At 39.5% G+C, this 22,007-nt stretch overlaps 1 protein-coding gene across 1 annotated transcript in view; it reads right to left on the bottom strand.

Moving 5' to 3' along the window:
• Positions 1-22,007, bottom strand: part of LOC124622611 (oxysterol-binding protein-related protein 1-like) — a 170,642-nt gene that overhangs the window by 27,525 nt on the left and 121,110 nt on the right. The window contains exon 13 of the mRNA XM_047148377.1: positions 4,006-4,180. Coding sequence (XP_047004333.1) covers positions 4,006-4,180 — 175 coding nt within the window. The remainder of the gene's footprint in view (positions 1-4,005; positions 4,181-22,007) is intronic.

Below are 22,007 nucleotides of genomic sequence, written 5' to 3'. Positions count from 1 at the left end.
CCATCCAAGAAGTTCCATTATTGTTATATGTATCCTCTTATGATCTTTTCACATTAAATATACACAGTTTATAAACTAAACCAGACTGCATTCCTAAAGCATACAGAACTGACTGTAACTAGGCAGTGACATCTAAAAAAATTTTTCGGAATGCCACAGTGATTTACAGCGATCAGTGCCTTGGTCATTGAGTTGCAGCTAGCTAGAACTGCTCAATGTGAATGAGAGCAAGTGAAACAGTGCAACTGTAAAATGTAGGATGAATATTTGAGAAGATCTGAGGTGCATGTCACAAAGCAAGCCCATAGTCAATTCCTAACTAGCTCTTGTTATAATTAGACTACATTTTCCCATTCAGTAATAATATCGCATTGCAACATGTACTGTCACTAAAGTTTTCAACTTTTTACAAATGTTAATCCTATTTCGTTTCTCAAGCCTCCCTTCTAAGTTGAAAATGTTACACCATAAAGTCAAGGGCTAGCACAGCATTTGGGAACAACAGAGCAGAGAGGGCTGTGAAACAATGTCAGCCAATTGCACACTGACAGAACCCCTCTCCAGGATGACAATGCTGCAATGACCTCTACGTGAAGAGGACATAAGCGCCGCGCCCGACTGGTCATGGCCCAGTTGAAGAGAAGCTTCAAGACTAGCAGCCTGAATAGAAGCGTCAACTGTATTACTTCATTTGTATTAAGAATTTTATATACTGAAGAAGCTGGCTTATTTTGTCTGTCGCCCTTTTGCAACACATCTATGTAATTCTCAAAGTTAAGTACTGTCATTTATTTTTTTTGTAATAAACCTCATTTAAATGATTTGCTTGAAATGCTGTCTAGTGATCCAAGAAAGCAAGTTTCCTAGACACCCCATATTCGACGACTAGGCAGGATTTAACAGAATGTGCCTTTAAAAGAGCTTTCAGTAGAAGGTACAGAGCACATGCAACTTTTTTCTAGATGTTAACTGATGAAATTAAATACAGTATAAATATGCAAATCAAATCAGTCCTCTTCAAATAGCATGATCCAATCTAATGTGATGCCATAACTGTGAATTTTCAAAACCTAGTTAACTTTCTTAGAGTCCTTAATTTTATACATTTCATTTGGAATTTTTATACTGTTATCTTGCATTAGAATGCAAATAGGATACAAGCAAGTCATCCAACATGTAGCCCTTCTGCATATGAGGTACATCCAGAAAGTCAGTTTTCCTATTTTTTAAAACAAAGGCAACATAGTTTCACGAAAAAGTTACTGGCAACAGGTACAGCAATGTTTGAGTTATTTCTTGACACAGTCACCACAAGAATTGAGTAACTTGTCATATCAGGGTATCAACTTTTGTATTACTGGGTTGTAAAAGTCTGCTACCTGTGAATGAAACCAGCATGTAATAGTCATCTGCAACTCTTCATCGTTGTCAAAACACTGGTCGGAGGACAGGAATTTCTTGAGGTGCAAGAAAAGATGTAAATTGTTGGGACAGCCCCCAGCTGAACTTCTGCAAAACAGTTGCTGTGCGCCATGTTATATGGGGACAAGTATTGTCATGGAACAGCGCAACACCTGCGGTAAGCATTCCAAACCTCTTGTTCACTCTGGGCAGGAAGTCAATGAGCAGAATGTCCTTCCTGTTCCAGAACATCACACACATCATTTTCTGCACTGAAGCAGTCTGTTTGAATTTCATCTTGACCAGTGATCCACTGTGACACCTATGTATTTACTGCTGCTTGGTTCCAAGGGTCAAGATAGAAATCCAGCTGCCACATACATTCAGCAACAGCACAGCTCAAAGCGTATTTATTTTTGTGACAATGGACTTTCATTTGTACGTAGTAACATTTTATTAGTACAGTATATTCACTAGTAATGTAGCCAAGTGGAAGAAAAGTTAAATGAAACCCGTATCACGAGAAAAGGAACAGTATAGAATAGGATACTGTTCAGGAAGGAGGTAAATTTATTCTTTTGTGGGAGACATCAATACAGAATGAAATCTCCACCTCTCTTTTGCCTCAGCCTGTAATGTCTCAATGGTGAATGGCACAGGAACCAACTGCCCTATCATACACTTCTGTTTGTTCACCATGCAGGCAGCCTGTATCTACAATTATACAGTGTATCATTGCAGGAATATCAAACTGTGACAAAATACTTTCAGGAAGACTCTAGGCAAATGAAGGCAACTGTGTTGCCCCAGGTTACCTGGTATCAATCAGGAGCTACTGCAGTGTGTTGTTATTTTACTGAAATAACATGTTAAAAATTATGACCTGTTCTCCAGTTTACTAAATCTTGCATAGGAACTAGTGTTCACAATTAATTAATTAATTAATTAATTAATTAATCATGTTCTGTAAGTTCTGTTGTGAAAGAGGACCTTCAAGGAAATCAAATAAGTCGAGGAACACCTTAAAGAGTGAAGGAGGAAATAACTACAATAAAACTGCTATATTCTATTCAGTTGCCAGTGGAGCAAATGACCACTGTTAATCTGATATTGTGAATTCAATATTCTTTGCATTATTACAAACAAACAAATACGTACCGTAAAATGAGAGAAGGGGCAGGAACATAGAGTTATTAAGAAGAATTTGCTTTAATAGTAAGTCTGGCTAATGTAGGGGACTAGACCCATATCTAAAGTTTCTCAGAACAAAAACCAATTCCTTCTTTTCATAAAATTCAGGGAGAGCTTGAAAGTCTTCCCATATCCATCATGAAAGGGCTGACAAGCACGAAGAGAGAGAGAAGTGAACAGACACAAAATATTTTTAAAAAGTAGGATCATTATGACTATACAACCATCAAGTGTTTTAATTTTCTGTAGTATGACAGCTTGCTAAGAAGCTCTAAGTTTAATTAACATTTGGTTACATTCATATTGAGAAACCTCCAAATTCTTAGGCTGCAACAAATAGTGATCAGGACATGTACAGGCTGTCTTCACAGTACATGATACAAACTACAACAAATGATGCAGCAAAAAGAACATTCTCAGGATAGCCAACAATGAGATGGCTTTTGAAAGGTTAAATAAGAGCAAGATGTGCAGTCAAGGTACAAAAAAAACTTGAATTTTAGTGAACACGAAATAAATAAATAAGCATGAAAGGAAAGACAGAGCTTCAGCAGAATAAATGAAAGATTTAAATCTCTACTCAGGGACAAGCTAGGTTTGAACAACACAACCTATGATGGCATGCATCTTTCAGTATCTGTGAACAGATTGGCGATATGAATGACAGTTTTAATCTGTGGGTGAGAACCATGGTGTAACTTTGAAATTCGAAAGGATGACAATTGGTGTAATGATGATGTTGGATCAATTATGATTATTCAATTTTGGATGGTGCTAGGATACTAATTTATATCATAATAATGATGCAGGGATCATGAATGAGTATTCAGTTTTGTATAGCACTAGGATTCTAATTTCTATCATGGTGCACTTACAGGTACTCCTAATGATAGTCCTAGAATCATCTCACCACACATGTTGACATTCTTAATCTTCCTTAAATCCCTACCAAAATATCGCAGTCAATACTTTGTTTTACCCCTGACTTATGTACCTTCTCATGAAGAGCAAAAAGTTATTTGGTCCATAGTTATTTACAGTTACCTTTAAAAATTGTGAATGTTTGAACTCCCAGTTATCACAGGATATAAGCAATGAGTACAGTTTTTGGCAATTACTGTGAAAACGGCAACAGCAAAAGCCTACCTGAAGGAAAAATTCTGAGACTAGACTAAAGTGATTTAGGGAAACCACACACAATCTAAAACAACAATTGGCCCAAGATTTCCATCCATGAATATTAGTCCTACCTTGCCATTTCTCAGAGTTACTGGTTCAGATTATCAACAGCCTTATTACTGACTTTACTTACCTGGACTGGAAACAGGCTTCAAACAACTGGCTTCTTACTTAATGATTTTATGCATCCCATCATGCGTAATATTACGAATGTAAATGAAATGTCTCACTTACCTACTAACAGTTTTCTTCTCCACAGTGTCATATGGAAGATCTCTAGCACAATGGTAAGCATGCCCCCCTGCCGAAACCAAAGTGGCACAGGAGGAAGCAGGTGAAGGAAAACTCACAAGCGTGTCACTATCAGAGGTAGGTGATGCTGCCGTCACGATAGTATCACTATCTGAATCTATGGAACAAATTATGGAAAACATGAGGGATTTCTTCATTCTAATATAAAACTGTATTATTTTAGTTTCAATGTTAAGGGAAAAGTTAATATCGTTCTTGTGTATTTCAAATTCTGTTAGACTTTAGGAATCTGATGGAACCTCTGTGCATTCAGGTTAAAACTAAATCAATTTTACCAATATAACAGTGCCTATATTTATCTGGGTAAAGGGAAGCACTAGCAGACCTGATTACTGAAATACTACTAATACCATCCAATATGTTAATGATTATCCTCAGTTTCATTTTCTGACCAGTACTTAACACATTTCTACTTATCTCTTTTCCATTATAAAAAAAAGAAGAGAAAAACAGTGTAACACAGAACAATTATGAACAGCTACAAGTACTACAGCACTATCAAGTACAGATATGAAAGTTGAGGTACTAGTTAAGGTGGAATAGGTAGAGAAGAGTACAGAGAGAGGATAGATGAGGGAGGAGAAGTTGGCAAAATGCCGTACCTGGAGTGGTTAGGAGAGATGGCAAATTAAGGCTGAGAGATAAGAATACAAGTACACAAGTCAGTCATGGCTGAATATGTCTAGAAAACAAGGATGGGCAGGGAGTAAGTGGAAAAGAAGGACCATGAAAATAAAGCAAATAGTCAGAAAGTAAGAACAAAATAAAAAGTAGATTAGGCACATGAAAAGAAAAAAAAGAAAGTGGGTGACTGGGAAAATCTAAAGTCAAAGCAGGAAGAGAACAGATGTTGTTGGATTGTGGAAAGGGAATGATGACAGGACAAGAACAAAAGTTCATGTCAAGGTAACTGTGTGATCATAGTAAGTGCTGAAGGAGCTATTAGCATCAGCGCAGTTCTGAGGAAATGGTGCTGAGTGGTGAAGGATGGGTATCCATATGCAACAAGTTATAGAGTAAATATTAAAATTGACAGTGTTCCAAGGCCTAATTTACCACTGTTGATAGTATGTAGAGGTCATTAATCTGAACAGACTTTCTGAAGAGTTATTGTAGTGAGATTAGTAAAAAAGTGCTGCACAGCCAAGCTTCAATACTTTTCACGAGATAAGGTGTGCTTGGCACAGAACTTATGTTGAAAGTTGCCCATGTTGGATACTGCAGCCATAGTCAAATAATGAATAAAATAAACACGTTTTGTACCATCACAACAGCATCTCTTTATCGCTCTCCCAAGACCAGTTTCAGACTTCAAGCATTTTCAAGTGGGACATATTAAAGTCATGTGAGTAACACTCATATTATTTGTGAGTAAATAAAAATTAACTTGAGAAAACAATAAAAGTATGAGGCAGAATTGCAGGCCTTTGGGAAGTAGACTTTCAGTGTTGTTGGTTTGTAGTACATACACTATTCTAGCTTTTGAAACTATTAGTTCCTTCCTCAGGGATGAGAGAGAAATTGGTTGGAAAAGGTTAAAAAGAAAGAGCAGGTCATTCGGAGCCCACGATGAAAGGGACCCAGAAGCTATGAAGGGCTCGCCACATCCTCAGTACATGTGGGAACCTAATCATCCAGGGGTTTGTGTGACTTGCCCTTCATTTTTAACGTTACCCACCTATGACCTCCAACTCTTTCCTCATGAAGGAACTGTTAGTTCTGCAACCTAGGATAGTGTATGCACTGTTACAGGTGTCTCTCATCAGTTGCACTGAAATTTCACCTCCTGAAGAAAAGAAATGAACAGCAAATCTGTTGGGCCAACTCTTTGCCTTTACAAATGTCTGCTTGTGTCTATGTATGTGCGGATGGGTGTGTGTGTGTGTGTGTGTGTGTGTGTGTGTGTGTGTGTGTGTGTGTGTGTGTGTGTGCGCGCGCGCGAGTGTATACCTGTCCTTTTTTCCCCCTAAGGTAAGTCTTTCCACTCCCGGGATTGGAATGACTCCTTACACTCTCCCTTAAAACCCACATCCTTTCGTCTTTCCCTCTCCTTCCCTCTTTCCTGATGAAACAACTGTTGGTTGCGAAAGCTTGAAGTTTGTGTGTATGTTTGTGTTTGTTTGTGTGTATGTTTGTGTGTCTATCAACATGCCAGCGCTTTCGTTTGGCAAGTTACATCATCTTTGTTTTGAGATCATCATTTTGTATAGTGCTGGGCATAATTCTAGTTTAGTACATGCATTATTTCACAAATCCACATACTTTTTGAATATTTTAAGCCCCTGGAGAATTTAACCTTTAATGTACAAACAAGAAAATAACACAGGGCTGTGATGTTTTGGCATTTTACAGGAAAGTGGGCTAATTAGAGTGGCTTTTTAACACTCTTTATGAAAATGTAATGTTTTCTTCTAAGACCTACAGTTATTTCATAATTCATGAAGTTTCCTATTTTTAAATTTCCGCATAATATATACTGCAATAGATCATAAAGTGATTCAACATGATCAGCTGTGGAAAAATTGACACTTCTTGAGTTGTTTAGAAGTGCATTAACACATCAGAGTCATTTGAGTGTAAATTTGAAGTGAAATTTGTGTGTAAACATTATCCGGTTATTTCAAATCAGCCTAATAATGGCCACTTCATCAAGAAGATCATGTGTGAATGACCCTGACGTGTTTTGTTACATCTGCAGCTCTCTGACTCTCAAAAGCAGGAGAGAGAACATGACCTCATTTATCGAAAGAGCATACCTGTCTTATTTCGGTATAAAGTTACGAGACCAGGACAAACATTTAGCACTACACCCTGCTTGTCATGCATGCATTTTTGAGGAAATGGACACAAGGCAAGAAGAAATCTTTACCATTCAGGATTACATCGGCATAGAGAGAACAAGAAAATCATGAAGATAATTGCTATTTTTGTATGGTGAAAGTGGGTAGGCTTATCAAGAACAATACAAAACAAACTGTTTATCCAAACCTAAAAATCAACCATAGGATTTCATATCAAATGGTCCTAACATTCCTGTGTCTGAAACACCCGCTACTATAGAATCTTCAACATCACCACCAGCATCATCAAGTGAAAATTCAGATCCTGATTATAGCTCCACACCCACAAAACGACAACTAGAGCAGTTTACACAAGAAGAACTTAATGACTTGGGAAGAGATGTGGGTATCTCAAAACACCGAAGTGTTGTATGTGGAGATCCAAAAGTAATAGGAGTGCTGCTGGGATAAAAGTCTGGCTTAACAAAGTTCATTTGTTTCCTGTGCCTCTGGGGTAGCGATGTCAGCGAACAGCGTTGGAGTAAAACAGAGTGGCCTACCAGAACAATCATGAATCCTGCGGAGAAAAATGTGATATATGAGAATCTTTGGTACAATGACAGAAATCATCCAGCTACCTCTTGATATTAAACTGGTAATCATGAAACAGTTTGCCAAAGCACTGCCACAGATGGTGATTGTTTTATGTATATAAACTACACGTTTTCTTTTATGTCCAAGGCTAAAGTTAAAAGTAATTACTTGTCGGACCAAACATTAGAATTTGAATTATCTGAGAATGTACTAACACATGAAGAACGACTGGCCTGGACAATATTTAAGAATGTGGTTGACAATTTCTTAGGGACTAGTAAACACACAGATTTTATAGCCATGGTGGAAAATATGTTGATAGCTCTGAAAAATTTTGGATGCAATATAAGCCTTAAAACCTATTTCCTTCATAGCCACCTTGACTACTTCTCCAACAATCTTAGATATGTTGATGAACATGGAGAAAGGACTCATCAAGACATGAAATAAATAGAACTACAGCATCAAGACAGGTGAGATGAAGGGATGATGGTCTCTAAAAGGAGATAATATGTAGCTACAGCATAGAAGAAAATCTTTAAGATAAAATTTCAATTGAAGACTAAGCCGTACTGAAATATGTTGAACTTAAAATTGTGATAAGGTCTGCAACCAAATAAATGCTGTTTGATTTTGTCTACTTGAGCAGTTTACAAGTTACTAGAATAGCTGTAAATGTCTTTATCAATATACTAAAATGTCATACTATTGTATAAATATAACAGTTCTTTATAGCATTATTACAGTTTTCTCATGCATGATGGCCAAAATCTAACTTCACATTATTCAACAGAGACCAGTAATTACTAAAAATCACCTTTCAAGATTAAAAGCCCTAACCAAAAATTTTATTTTGCAGCCCTTTGTAATCAACAGTAATTACCAGGTTTTTAATTAGGCCTGCATCCAGATGCAGCACTTGAAATTCAATGCTTTTCTATGAAACATAGTTTCCTTTGCACACGTGATTTTCTGCATGTGAACCAAATTTTAACTATCAGTCTCACTCAAGCCCTGATTTTTGTCATGTGCAATCTGAACGATGGTGACTCTTTTGCACGTAAAATCTGAAGGTGCACAAATGATGCCATTAACTGTGCATTTATTTCTGCCCAACTATAATCTTTTCCAATTAATCAATTCCCACAATTAACCTGGGCACCTGCTCCAGTTCGTAGTTCAAATCTTGCTTAATATACAGGGCTATTACAAATGATTGAAGTGATTTCATAAATTCACTGTAGCTCCATTCATTGACATATGGTCACGACACACTACAGATACGTAGAAAACTCATAAAGTTTTGTTCAGCTGAAGCCGCACTTCAGGTTTCTGCCGCCAGAGCGCTCGAGAGCGCAGTGAGACAAAATGGCAACAGGAGACGAGAAAGCGTATGTCGTGCTTGAAATGCACTCACATCAGTCAGTCATAACAGTGCAACGACACTTCAGGACGAAGTTCAACAAAGATCCACCAACTGCTAACTCCATTCGGCGATGGTATGTGCAGTTTAAAGCTTCTGGATGCCTCTGTAAGGGGAAATCAATGGGTTGGCCTGCAGCGAGCGAAGAAACGGTTGAACGCGTCTGGGCAAGTTTCACGCGTAGCCCGCGGAAGTCGACGAATAAAGCAAGCAGGGAGCTAAACGTACCACAGCCGACGGTTTGGAAAATCTTACGGAAAAGGCTAAAGCAGAAGCCTTACCGTTTACAATTGCTACAAGCCCTGACACCCAATGACAAAGTCAAACGCTTTGAATTTTCGGCGTGGTTGCAACAGCTCATGGAAGAGGATGCGTACAGTGCGAAACTTGTTTCAGTGATGAAGCAACATTTTTTCTTAATGGCGAAGTCAACAGACACGATGTGTGAATCTGGGCGGTAGAGAATCCTCATGCATTCGTGCAGCAAATTCGCAATTCACCAAAAGTTAACGTGTTTTGTGCAATCTCACGGTTTAAAGTTTACGGCCCCTTTTTCTTCTGCGAAAAAAACGTTACAGGACACCTGTATCTGGACATGCTGGAAAATTGGCTCATGCCACAACTGCAGACCGACAGCGCTGACTTCATCTTTCAACAGGATGTTGCTCCACCGCACTTCCATCATGATTTTCGGCATTTCTTAAACAGGAGATTGGAAAACCGATGGATCGGTCGTGGTGGAGATCATGATCAGCAATTCATGTCATGGCCTCCACGCTCTCCCGACTTAACCCCATGCGATTTCTTTCTGTGGGGTTATGTGAAAGATTCAGTGTTTAAACCTCCTCTACCAAGAAACGTGCCAGAACTGCAAGCTCGCATCAACGACGCTTTAGAACTCATTGATGGGGACATGCTGTGCCGAGTGTGGGAGGAACTCGATTATCGGCTTGATGTCTGCCGAATCACTAAAGGGGCACATATCGAACATTTGTGAATGCCTAAAAAAACTTTTTGAGTTTTTGTATGTGTGTGCAAAGCATTGTGAAAATATCTCAAATAATAAAGTTATTGTAGAGCTGTGAAATCGCTTCAATCATTTGTAATAACCCTGTACAGTAACGTACCTACAGTGAGACAAATGTTCAAATGGCCATACAAATGGATGCTGATCCAGGCTTCAACATCAACTTTTCACCCAATGTATCCAACTCAAGTACGAAATGAGCACCGAGACTCTCTCAAACTGCGATTCCACATGTGGCCTTTTCATATACATTTGTTACAGCACTTCTGTGATGTAACAATATACACGCAATATGTCACCAAAAAAAAGAAGCACCACGAAGGAGTTGTGCAAATTGGCACCAAATCGATATTCATACAGATACTGATGGAAAACATAAAATTTTAAACTTTGCTGGCCAATGGATGAATGCGTGATGCTGCTGCACAATTTCACTGTGCAGCTGGCTAGGACGGAAATGGGATAATTTGACACCCTGGCATACAGTCTTTGCAAATTTCTTTCCATGTACTCAGTTGAACAGTAAGTATGCCCTGCAGACAGGAACATGAACAATATACATAGATGTCAGTATTTGAGAGAAGATGTGTAGTTGGGCTCAAAGAGACCATTTGGAATAATCGGTAAATCGCTCCACATTTGAATACCAGAAATGTCACTATTCAGCAATCTGGGCAGGAATAGTCAGAAAGGCACTCAGGGCACTGGTTTCATCATTACCATCAATACAGCATGCTACTGGTGCTTCAGTCCAATGTGCAATGGGTGCTTCAAAGATCACAGGGACCAACAACCGATGGTTCACAGAAAGGGAGCTCACAGCACCCCTTGCGTCAACTACCACTGACCTCTGCACACCAACAGGCAACATCGGGCACATTTGGACTGGAATCTCATTGACTGGAGTAGAACTGTCTTCAGTGATAAGTCCCGCTTCAGACTGAGACCTGGTGACCAGGGAAGATGTGTCTGGAGGTGCTCTGAACAGTAGTCGCGTATCAACCTGATTGTTGCCTGCCATACAGACTGACATCCACGAGTGATTGTCTGGGGTGCCATTTCATTTTGTAGCAGGACCCCTTTGGTTGTTCTCCGCAGCACCCTTATAGCACAGCAGTTCGCCAACGATATTCTATGTCCCGTTTTGTTCCCCTTTATGGCAAGCCATCCTACTCTTACATTTCAGCAACATAATACCCATCCACACATGGCAAGAGTTTCTACAGCCTGTCTTAATGCTTGGAATAATTAGCTTGGCCAGGTTTCTTCAACTGAAAACATTTGAAGCAGCTCAGGATTTTGACAATCTAACATGCCAATTGGACAGAATTTGCACAATATTCCTTAGGAGGTCACTGCCAAGCTGAATACCTGCTTGCATAAGGGCCAGATGGACCAACATATTATTGACTTTCTCAATTTGTGAAGCTCTTTCTCTTGAATAAATCATCCAATTTTTCTGAAACTGCACTCCTTTGTTTGTCTGTACATGTATATCACATCTACCAATTTCTTTTGCAATGTGCTCACCTCCCCTCCCCCTTAATGGTGTACACTGTATATGCAAGCAACTAAATATTTGAGGGCAGGATAACAGTTTATGCTGTTAGGGAGAAAGAGAATAACTTGAAGTGGCAAGATGGTTGAAAAAAGTTGAGGTATCATTTACAGGATGAACTGTGGTGGAGGATCATTGGCAAATTGGAGGCAGACAGAATTCTGGAAAACTGGTAATACAGTCGAAGCTTCAGCGGTCTATTACTCAGAGAAGTAACAATTATTTCTAAACAAAGGTTTGATATCCAGAAAGATTTTCAATAAATATTGAGTATCATATGATTTCATTCATTTGAAGAACTAGGGGTGCAACCCCATTCCATTTATGTTGTTTTCACACTTGAACAACAAGACGGGTAATATTTAACAAAGAAATTCATCAAACAGCTGTGCCAATTGAGAAGTTATTTTATTTTATTTTTGGTACCAGTTTTGACAATTCAATACACCATCTTCAGGCCCCCATATGCACCTCTAAAAAATTATCAATATTAGCATAATGGGGCCATCTGTTTTGGACACCATTAATTCTTAAGTGCTTCCTTCAAAGACTTGACTGCAACTGAGCACACCTACAGTCCAAGAACAGTAGTGCAAACCCATTCATAAGTTCTGCTAGAGTGTTTGGGATCCCATCAGGTCAGATTAAAAGAATACATCAAAAGAATTCAGAGGGATCTTGTTAGATTTGTTATCGGTAGGTTCGATCAGCACATAATTATTATGTAAATGTTTCATGAACTCAAATAGAAATCCCTACAGGGAAGATGACACTCTTATTGCGAAACACTATTGAGAAAAGTTGTAGAGCCAGCACTTACAGCAGACTGCAGACCAATTCCACTGCCACCAACGTACGTTTTATGCAAAGGCCGCAAAGGCAAGATGTGAGAAATTAGTCTTGTATAATGGTGTGCAGACATGCGTTTCTTTCCTTGCTCCATTTGTGAGTGGAACACGGAAGGGAATGGCTAGTAATGGTACAACATAACCTCTGCATGCACCATTTGGTGGCTTGTGGAGTATGTATGTAGATGTAATCGTCCCTGATGAGATCTACTGAACATAATGAATGAATGAAAGGAATTACTCAATGAATGAACATGTGTATGAGGTGACCAGTATCATGTAACACTGCCACAGCAGACAGACAGTACAAACATGTACACGAGAAACACATAATGGCAGACTATTCTCTTCAAGGATTGGGATGCACTTCTGATAAGCAGAAATGTTTTAATTTGGCAACTTGTTGAGCATTAGACTTGTGAAAGAAATGCATTTGAAAAAGACAGAGTAACTGTGTGTGTGGAAGGGAGGCACATGTAAGCACAAGTGTGTGTGTGTGTGTGTGTGTGGGAGGGGGGGCGGGGGGGGGGGGGGGGGGCGGAAGGCAAGGGGTAAGCAGAGGGCAAGGAGGGGAGTGGGAGGGGGTGGGGGTGGGGATGGTAGTAGTAGTAGTATTGCTAGGCACTCGGTAAGGAAGGCCACCTCACCTGCGCAGCTACCAGGAGAATTCTTGTTGTTTATGTACAGTGGACAAAACAAAGTTGTTTGCATGCCTTGATCAGTTTATATATCTTCAGTTCTATACAGCTTGCACCATTGGGAATGCAACACACACTGCCAATGGTGTCAGCACCATATGTAACATGCTTTTAGCATTGTATTTGTTCCCTTCTTATTTTTAATGGTTTGACTTATGGAAGTTTCTGATTTTCTGTGATTGTGTATAATTACCACATATTGTTTTGTGTGTTATAATAACACTTACTTTCATTTGTTTGAAATGCTGATGTGTTTCTGCCTCTGAATGATAAGAAGACAGCTGTATCATTCCATGGCTGCCACACAGCAATCTTTGAAGGTCTGGGTTTCCACAGAAGTAATTAAGGTTTGTGTCCCTATAACACCATATTTCTTTTACATGGCATTGTTTGTTGAGGTTTTGCACACGTAACATGAACCAATGTCTACAAAAAAGCCATTAATCACTCAAGGAATGAAGGTATATTGTAGGAATAGAGGAAACTGTATCTGTCTGTTAAAAGGAGCTCTGATGTTGATGCTATAGCTCATTACAAGCCATACAGCAAAATACTGAAGAAAGCAATCCAGGCATCTAAAGCAAACACATTACGAGAAAAAGAGACTCACATTAGGTACTAAAATAAAGACAATATGGGATATAATGAAGATGGTGACTGGCAGAACCAGCGATGAGGAAATATTAGCTAGATCTAGCAGGACCACCCACCAGTTCACTTGAGTTGAATCATCCAGCAATGGTTTCACAACAGGCGTATGTCAACCTCATTGACTTGCCTGTTTGAGTGCTGGACTTGAACCCCACTGAAAATCTGTGGGCCAAAATGAAGCATCATATGAACTTATACTTGCCGACACCGAGAGGCTGACTGCATCCATGCCATGAAAACTAAGACATGGCTTTCACTGTATTCAGCACCATCAGAAATTTTATTTCCATCTACTTATATTTCAGTCAGTGTAAAATAGAAGCTATTCCTATTTCATCATATTCTTCATGAGCTTATGAACAAAGTTAATGAATTACCCATCTGTATTCATCAACAGTGTCATCAAAACCAGCTGACCTAATGTGCTTTTCTGAACCACTGACACAGACATATTAAATGTTATAGAATTTAATTTAGCATTTCACTTCTGTAGAGCAGAAGAGGAGAATGGAGAAGTTGCCCCAATCATCGGAAAATGTCATACATTTAAGGCCACAGACATTAACAAATTTTTCTTATAGCAACATAAGGAAACACCTGCAACTGCAATAGAATTTCACAACAAATCCTGTACAACAGTAAGGAAATGCAGAAAATTTCGATCTGTTTATAAATCAACTTTAAGCTCTATGAAGCAAAAATGTGGTTTTTTAGGGATTTAACATAGACTTCTCTTTAAATTATTTGTATTCAGAATCACGCTCACCAAAATTAATTTCTACTATCAACTTCTCAACTAGAGTAGCTAATTGCTCAAAAATAGCTATTGGTAACAATCTTTACTGAATGTCCTAATGAACAAAATAATATAACAAAACAAGCAGTTAATTGTTACTTAGACTAAGACAAACATTTCCTTATGTTAAATGTTAATACTGATCAGAAGAGTTCAAAAGCGTAATTAGTAAGCCAAAATATTTAAAATTTTATGAAACTTATCAAACCCTGACCTGTAGTGATATGTACATTATTCATCACATGAATGACTAATGCAACACATTTATTAATAAGTAATTTCTTACCTTATTTGAAACCTGTTTCCCCTCAAAAGTAGCTCAGATTAAACCAACAGTGATCGATTGCTCGGAGTAACAAGGGAGGGATGAGAAAGATGCGTGCAGAGAGGTGGTGGGGACGGTATAGGGCTGCTAGGAGCAGTACATGGAGGCTGGTGTAAAGGAGTGGGTGGGAGGGGGGGGGGCAGGGGGGAGCAAAGATGTAGAAAATGGGGAAAGGACTAAGCAGGTGCACTGGTGGTATAGTAAAGGACTCGGAACAGAGGAAGAGGTAGGCACATGGACTAACATAGGTAAATGCCAGGGGTTTTACAGGTACAAGGAATATGCTGCACAGAGAGCTATCACTTTTCAATGCAGAAAAGCTGCTGTTGTTGAAAGTATCCATGTGATATAGATGTTCAAGCACTCACTGAACTCAAACACATTGTTTTGAGGGCATGCTCAGTAACTAAGTAGTCTAACTGTTGCTTGGTCACAGTTCCCAGATACAGCACTAGCATCTTTCCCCATTCCTACCCCGCTAGCCCTCTCTCTCCCCACCTCCTGCTTCTTCTTCTGAATTCCCACTACTCACCCCAACAAAATTTCCTATTCACTTCAGATGCAGTCGCAGTTTGGTCTTAGCACCCACAGACATAAGCCACTGTAGTCTGTGGGTGCTAAGGCCACAGACGACGGTGGCCGTGTGCCTGTGAGCTGTGCTTGTATGAATGTGCATGAGTTTTCTACATCTGATGAAGGACTTATTGTTAATCCAATAATAAATATATCTTGTATTCTTTTTCATTGTGCCTGTCTGCAACTCAATGCCTCCTCTATGTGGTGGGCTGCAATATATCCTTTCAATATTGTTGTTATCCTATTCTGGAGTTTCCATTGTCAGAGTAAACCAAAGTCTACAAAAAAGCCATTAATCACTCAAGGAATGAAGGTATATTGTAGGAATAGAGGAAACTGTATCTGTCTGTTAAAAGGAGCTCTGATGTTGATGCTATAGCTCATTACAAGGCATACAGCAAAATACTGAAGAAAGCAATCTAGGCATCTAAAGCAAACACATTACGAGAAAAAGAGACTCACATTAGGTACTAAAATAAAGACAATATGGGATGTAATGAAGATGGTGACTGGCAGAACCAGAGATGAGGAAATATTAGCTTTAAGAGTAAATGATATATGGAAACATTTGCAATAAATATTGCTGAAAAGATGGAACTGCCAGGTCCAGTAGAATATCTCAGACCAGCCATTACAAATAACTTCAGTAACATGAAAATGACCCTCACTACATGATGAGAATGTCCACCATCAAATCTTTAAAATCATAAATTTTTAGTTTTTATGATAAAATATGATAGTAACAAGATAACACCACTGACAGACACTGTTAAATTGTCGTCAGGAAAATAGGTCCCACACGTATCCGCCTGCCTGCTATAACAAATGCTGAAAACTTTGAGCATTGATACATGCTATAAAGCAATTATGAACAAACAATACTGAATGTTGAATTTTGTTTAGACTCATCACAGCACAGTCCATATTAGATGGTATTTCATGTCTTCAAGAAATGGTGCAATTTACCTTGTTTTAATCTTCCTACCAGGTAGAAGTCCATGATTACATGTGGTGAGCATGAAGGCTGTTTTGTGTTTCCCAAATGATTGATTCAACAACCCCAAATACTCTGTTAAGAAGGTCATCTGTGCAGAATGGGTGAACCATCTGTCACACAGATAGCACATGGCTTGTCCGATTTCCAATGGGTGTTTGCAATAACAGCAGCAGCATATCTGTCAATAACTGAAAATACTTGTTTTATTTAGAGTCTAAATAGTAAAACAGGGTTTGCTGATCTGACCCTTGAAAAACCCACAGTAAATGTTGACAGTTCATGGTCATTGTTTATACATGTCTCTCAGCCAGCAAGGATTTTCACCAGACCTTTAGTGCATTTTGTGGAGATGGATTTTCACATGGTTTGTAAATGATGCTTCATTCTTTTCCATCTTTTTTTGTGCCTTTGCCTCTCATCAGTGCAGGGTCAGCATGGTTATTAGCATATTTGGTAAGGGTAAATCAAGGGGTGGCCAAATGCTCTTCCTATCGTCACCATACCATTAACAAACCCTCCTCCCCCTTAGGATGGAATGTATGTACACCCACTGCTGGCGTGTAGGCTTATTTATGTGAAAGTGAGTGAAAGTTCTTTAAATGTTTGTGAATTGTGTAACTGAAGTGGGACTTGGGTGCCAGCCATGTACTCATTTAGTGGGATGTGGTAAAATGTATAAAAACCATATCAAGGCTGGCTGGCAAACAGAACCTCATTGTTAATCTGGCAGCTGGGCTCAATCTGGGGACAGTACACCTCCACAACCCAGAAGTGCTGCTTTAACATGTTTGGTTACCTGGGGAGGTCTGAATGATGCTTAATGTACAAACAACACATTGCACAGAAATGCCATGTCACTTTGCACCTTTTTGTAGACATCATTCATAGGACTCTAGCAAATTTTGAAAACCATTGCCATGAACATGCTGATGGAGTGAAATGTAGATAGGAAGAAATTCCCACTCATTCTGGCTGTGTTACATTGACATGTCACTTGTGTGTTATTGCTACTCAAATGTTAGCTTCATTTTTATCATCAGGCACTGTTATTTTTTGATGGCTTATTTTATTCTTCAATTGTGAAATTACTGCTCAATTTCTTAGTTCCTTAAACTATTTGGTGGTGAAAAAATGGCTAATGAAGTGTTTTTTTCACTCTTGATCTTTGTGTTTTATGGAACGATCCAGTTAAATCATATTATGTATTTCTACTAGGCCTACAAGAACATTAAAATAAGAAAAGAAAGACCTGTCATTCATCATCTTCACATCTTAGATTTAACAATGTTTATCTGTTGGTTACATAAAAATTTAATGTCTCATTGAAATACATATTAGTCAAGAGAGAACACTACCTCAGTTGGTGAATGATTACAATAAGTAATTGACCATGATCTCATTGAAAGAAGTTTCCCAGTATTAGTCTAAAGTAATTTAGTAAACTTAATACAAACCTAAATCAGGGTTGCCAGATGGGTAATGAATCCCATTTCTCCTGAATACCAGCCCAGTGCCTGAACCAGTGTGCTGCCTTGCTTGCACATATTTTAAAAGGACGTAATAATCCACAAACTGTTAAAAGTTGTAAGTAGTACTATTGTCATGGTAAAGCATACCCCTTATGCATTGTTGGTTCTCTGGAACATGACATAGTAAAGTATACTGGCAGAAGTAAAGCTGTGAGGACGGGCCGTGAGTCGTGCTTGGGTAGCTCAGATGGTAGAGCACTTGCCCACAAAAGGCAAAGGTTCTGAGTTCGAGTCTCAGTCCGGCACAGAGTTTTAATCTGCCAGGAAGTTTCATATCAGTGCACACTCTGCTGCAGAGTGAAAATCTCATTCTAGAATTTGGGTTTCCTTGAATATTTTCTTTACTACAAAAACTTTTTTCAATGTACAAACATGTTATTGCAGGCAGGTTGGAATTTTGTATTTTGGCAGTGGAAGGAAGACTGGGCCACTGACCTACATGGATGAAGTAGGAATTGCAATTTTGACTGTTAGTGCAGGAAGACCTACACTGATACACTAATGAGGCATGTCTTATCCCCGATTTGAAAGCGAGGAATCATGCACTGAGGAAATCGGATCCTTCTCTACTGGAAGTAATGTGAATAGCTCAAGCCTATGAAAGTGTCTGTGAAGCCCAGAGTTTGTTTGCAATGGAAGAAGATGACACGGCAGTCAATTCTCTGGCACCAGCCATGCTCACCTTCTCCACAGCTCAGGTGACACTATAAACAACCACACCAGTGGTAGCAGGTTAGCTTCCTCCTTTACACACACATCATGTGCCCCCATTGCATGCAACACACTACAGGCATGGTGAAAAGGGACACTTGCACAAGGTATATTGTAGAAGCTTTACTACAAGCACACCCAATCCTGTGGAAGTGTACAAAGTAAGTTATAAATCTACAGAAATGCATGTTTCTCGGAATTCGGTTTAGCAAATGTCCTTAGATACATTCACTGGCAAACAATCAGTAAAGTTATTTCTTAAGGCAAGTGCTACGTGTACTTGCTGACCAAAGCACTTAACATTTAATATAACTGCCATTGGGCCTATGGATGCCATCAAGTGACCCTGCTTTGAAAATTTTCCATTTTATCCACATACTACCAAGTCACTTGTCTAGTAAATTTTCTTGTGGTAGATGACCTTAAAGTGAACAACATTTTTGGGGTAGATTTTTCCACACTTTTGTGTTTAGAGCTCATGAAACAGTATGTGCCATGCAATCCAAAGAACTCTATGTCACCCTAAAGTCTGTCTGCAATACAGACCTATGCTCAATTCATCTCACCCGGGTTAGGAAAGATAACTGATTTCGAAGCTCATTCACTGTTAAGGTGACAGCTAGCTCATACTTCCTCAAAGCTCACATGGTGGCAGGTGCAGTATCACGTAATCCCATAGCCAATGGGCCACTCCAGTGGCAAGAGTACACAAGTCAACCAGAATTTTGAGATTTAGCAGTGACTTTAAAGTGAGGATAAACTCATAAGCTGAAGTGGAAACTTACCTCTTTACTGACACCAGATGAACTCTGCAAAATTAGGCCATGGCACCTTATTCAGTAAAATCAACCTAACAGAGGCATACTTTAAGATTCCCTTGGATGCAGCATACAGCCTTACCTAGCCCTCAATATGCCATATGACATCTATAGTTACAATAAGTTACCTTTTGAAATACCATCAGCCCCTGCCATATTCCAGTATTTTGTGAATAAATTAGTAGAAGGTATTCCAAAATGCACTACAAACCTCGAAGATATCTTTTCAGATGTGACTCCAGGGGATCATCTGCACAACAATAAACTTTTTTTCCACAGGCTGGCAGCAAAATGACTCAAATGTAGCCCGGGCACGTGCTCTTTCAAGCAACTACCCTAGATATATTTGGAGTTCACACTCCTAGCCAATGGACTCTAACTAAAGGAAGATTATATTGTGGCAATCAACAACATGCAGCCACCTACAAATGTAAAAGACCTACAAGTTTTTCTGGGTAAGATCAATTATTATGGACACTTTTTGGGAACCTATCAGAACTCTCATACTTACTGAACCCCCTATGACACCAAGGCTTGTGTTGCAAATGGACACTTTGATGTCATCAGAGCTTTCCAGGCTTTAAAAGATTGCCTCAAGAAGACACTGTGCTTGAAAACGCACATCCCTGGTCTGCCACCGCTAGTAGCGACCAACACATACCCAAACAGCATATGTGTAGCCCTGTTCCATAAACATCCTGATGGCACAGAACACCTAAGTGCATATGCTTCTAAGAGCTTATCCACCTCCCAGTAAAAACTACTCTCAAATAGAAAAGGAAGCCACTGCTGTCATGTACGCAGTCAAAAATTTAAATTATTCCTTTATGAACATAAGTTTCATCTTCTCAGTGACTGTTAAGATTTGCTTGCTATCTTTCGTCCAAAGTTCACCAGACCCGATCAACCCTTTAGCCTTTAGCACTGAGCAGTGACTTGTAGACTTTTCAGTACTCCACCATTACTGTGCTCTGACATTACATGCTAGCACAGATGCACTGTCGTGGTTTCCCATGGCACTAGACCAAGTTATTGACCACCATGAATTGATGTGTTTCCCAGAAGACTGAGATCTGTATTCAGCAACTGGAGCTTTCCCCTTAACATCACGTGACATTGAGGCTGCCATCTGCAAGGATACAACATTATACTGCATCACTCAGTGCGGCATGTGTGCATGGACACACTTAACAGCCCCGATTTCTGCCCCTACTAGCCACAACAACAAAAAATGTACCTAAAGTAAGGGACTCCGTTGTGGGTCTCAGACGAGGACCACTATTACTTAATGATTTCTCCTCCACTTAGACCGTGATGTCTGTACCTTCTGCACACTCTGGTAATCCATTGAATACAGTGAGACACCAGCTAGACATGAAGTACTTCAATAATAATAACTGAATCCAACAGCTGTGCTGTAACCCAATATTGTTTATCCAAAACATGCTACCAGTTTTGATGCCAAGTGTAATCTGCCATCAATGTACAAACCACAATAACTAAGACCAATAGAGTCTTCAAACGGATTCAGTACAATTTATTAAGCATGTTGTGGCAGCCCGTGCAGCCAACAAAGTCAAGTGCAGGAGGGCCAAAATCAACTAGATTCCATATTAGTAAAAAGTCTGGTTGTTCACGGGCTTGTTACTGATACAGAATCCAACTGATTTTGGCCCTACTGCACTTGAATTTGTTAGCTGCACGTGCTGTCATAATATGCTTAATAAGCTGTACTGTATCCATTCAAAGATTCTGTTGGTCTTTGTTGTTGTGGTTCATACGATGATTGCTGGCGACACTTGGGGCCTGAGGATGATGCTTTCAGTATCAAAACTGGTAGCATGTTTTTGAATCAATGACACTGAAATACAATACAGCTGTTGCTTTAAGTTATCATTATTCAATTACTTCTGTACACTGTCCATTGGACCAAGACCCAGATAAAAAGTTTGGTGTGACAGAACATATTTTGGCTCAAAACTGACTCTGACATCGTGGACCTTGTGCATCAAAGTTCTGCCTGTCTAGCCCATCAAGCTGCATACCTCCCTGGGTTGATGTTGTGGAGCCATGGAAGTATCCATTTAGATTTCATCAGTTTGTTTTGGGGCACCATGTGGTTGGTTGTGACTGATTTCTGCTTTCACTTCCCTTTTGTGTCCCACATGTCCCAGGTCACTTCTGCACTACTATCATGACCACAAGAAAAAGTTTTATTATTGAAGGCATCCCTTGCACTTTGATTTCAGATAATGGGGCAATGTTCAGCTCCCACGATTTTGAACGGTTTTATGCACCTTCATACTGCACCCTTCCACCCAGTCTCCAATAGTCATATGGAACATTTTTTCTGTACTTTCAAGACCCAATTCCTCAACGAAATGATGTCCAGCACCACACCAAATGCCTTTTGTAGTTCTCTGGCAATTTACAGGCCCACTCTGAAGACCACAGGTGGGGGGGGGGGGGGGGGGGGGGGGCTGTATGGCTTCTCTCGCTGCACTCTTGGAGACATGCTGCAGCTGCTGGCACCAGCTCATGTCATCACCAAAACCTCTTCTTCCCAGGTGGGTGACCTAGTGTGGGACCGCAA

The sequence above is a fragment of the Schistocerca americana genome, chromosome 1 (assembly GCF_021461395.2).
Source record: "Schistocerca americana isolate TAMUIC-IGC-003095 chromosome 1, iqSchAmer2.1, whole genome shotgun sequence".
Lineage (NCBI taxonomy): Eukaryota > Metazoa > Arthropoda > Insecta > Orthoptera > Acrididae > Schistocerca > Schistocerca americana.
Note: the sequence above shows the minus strand (reverse complement) of the source record. Positions and strands in the feature narration are given on the sequence as shown.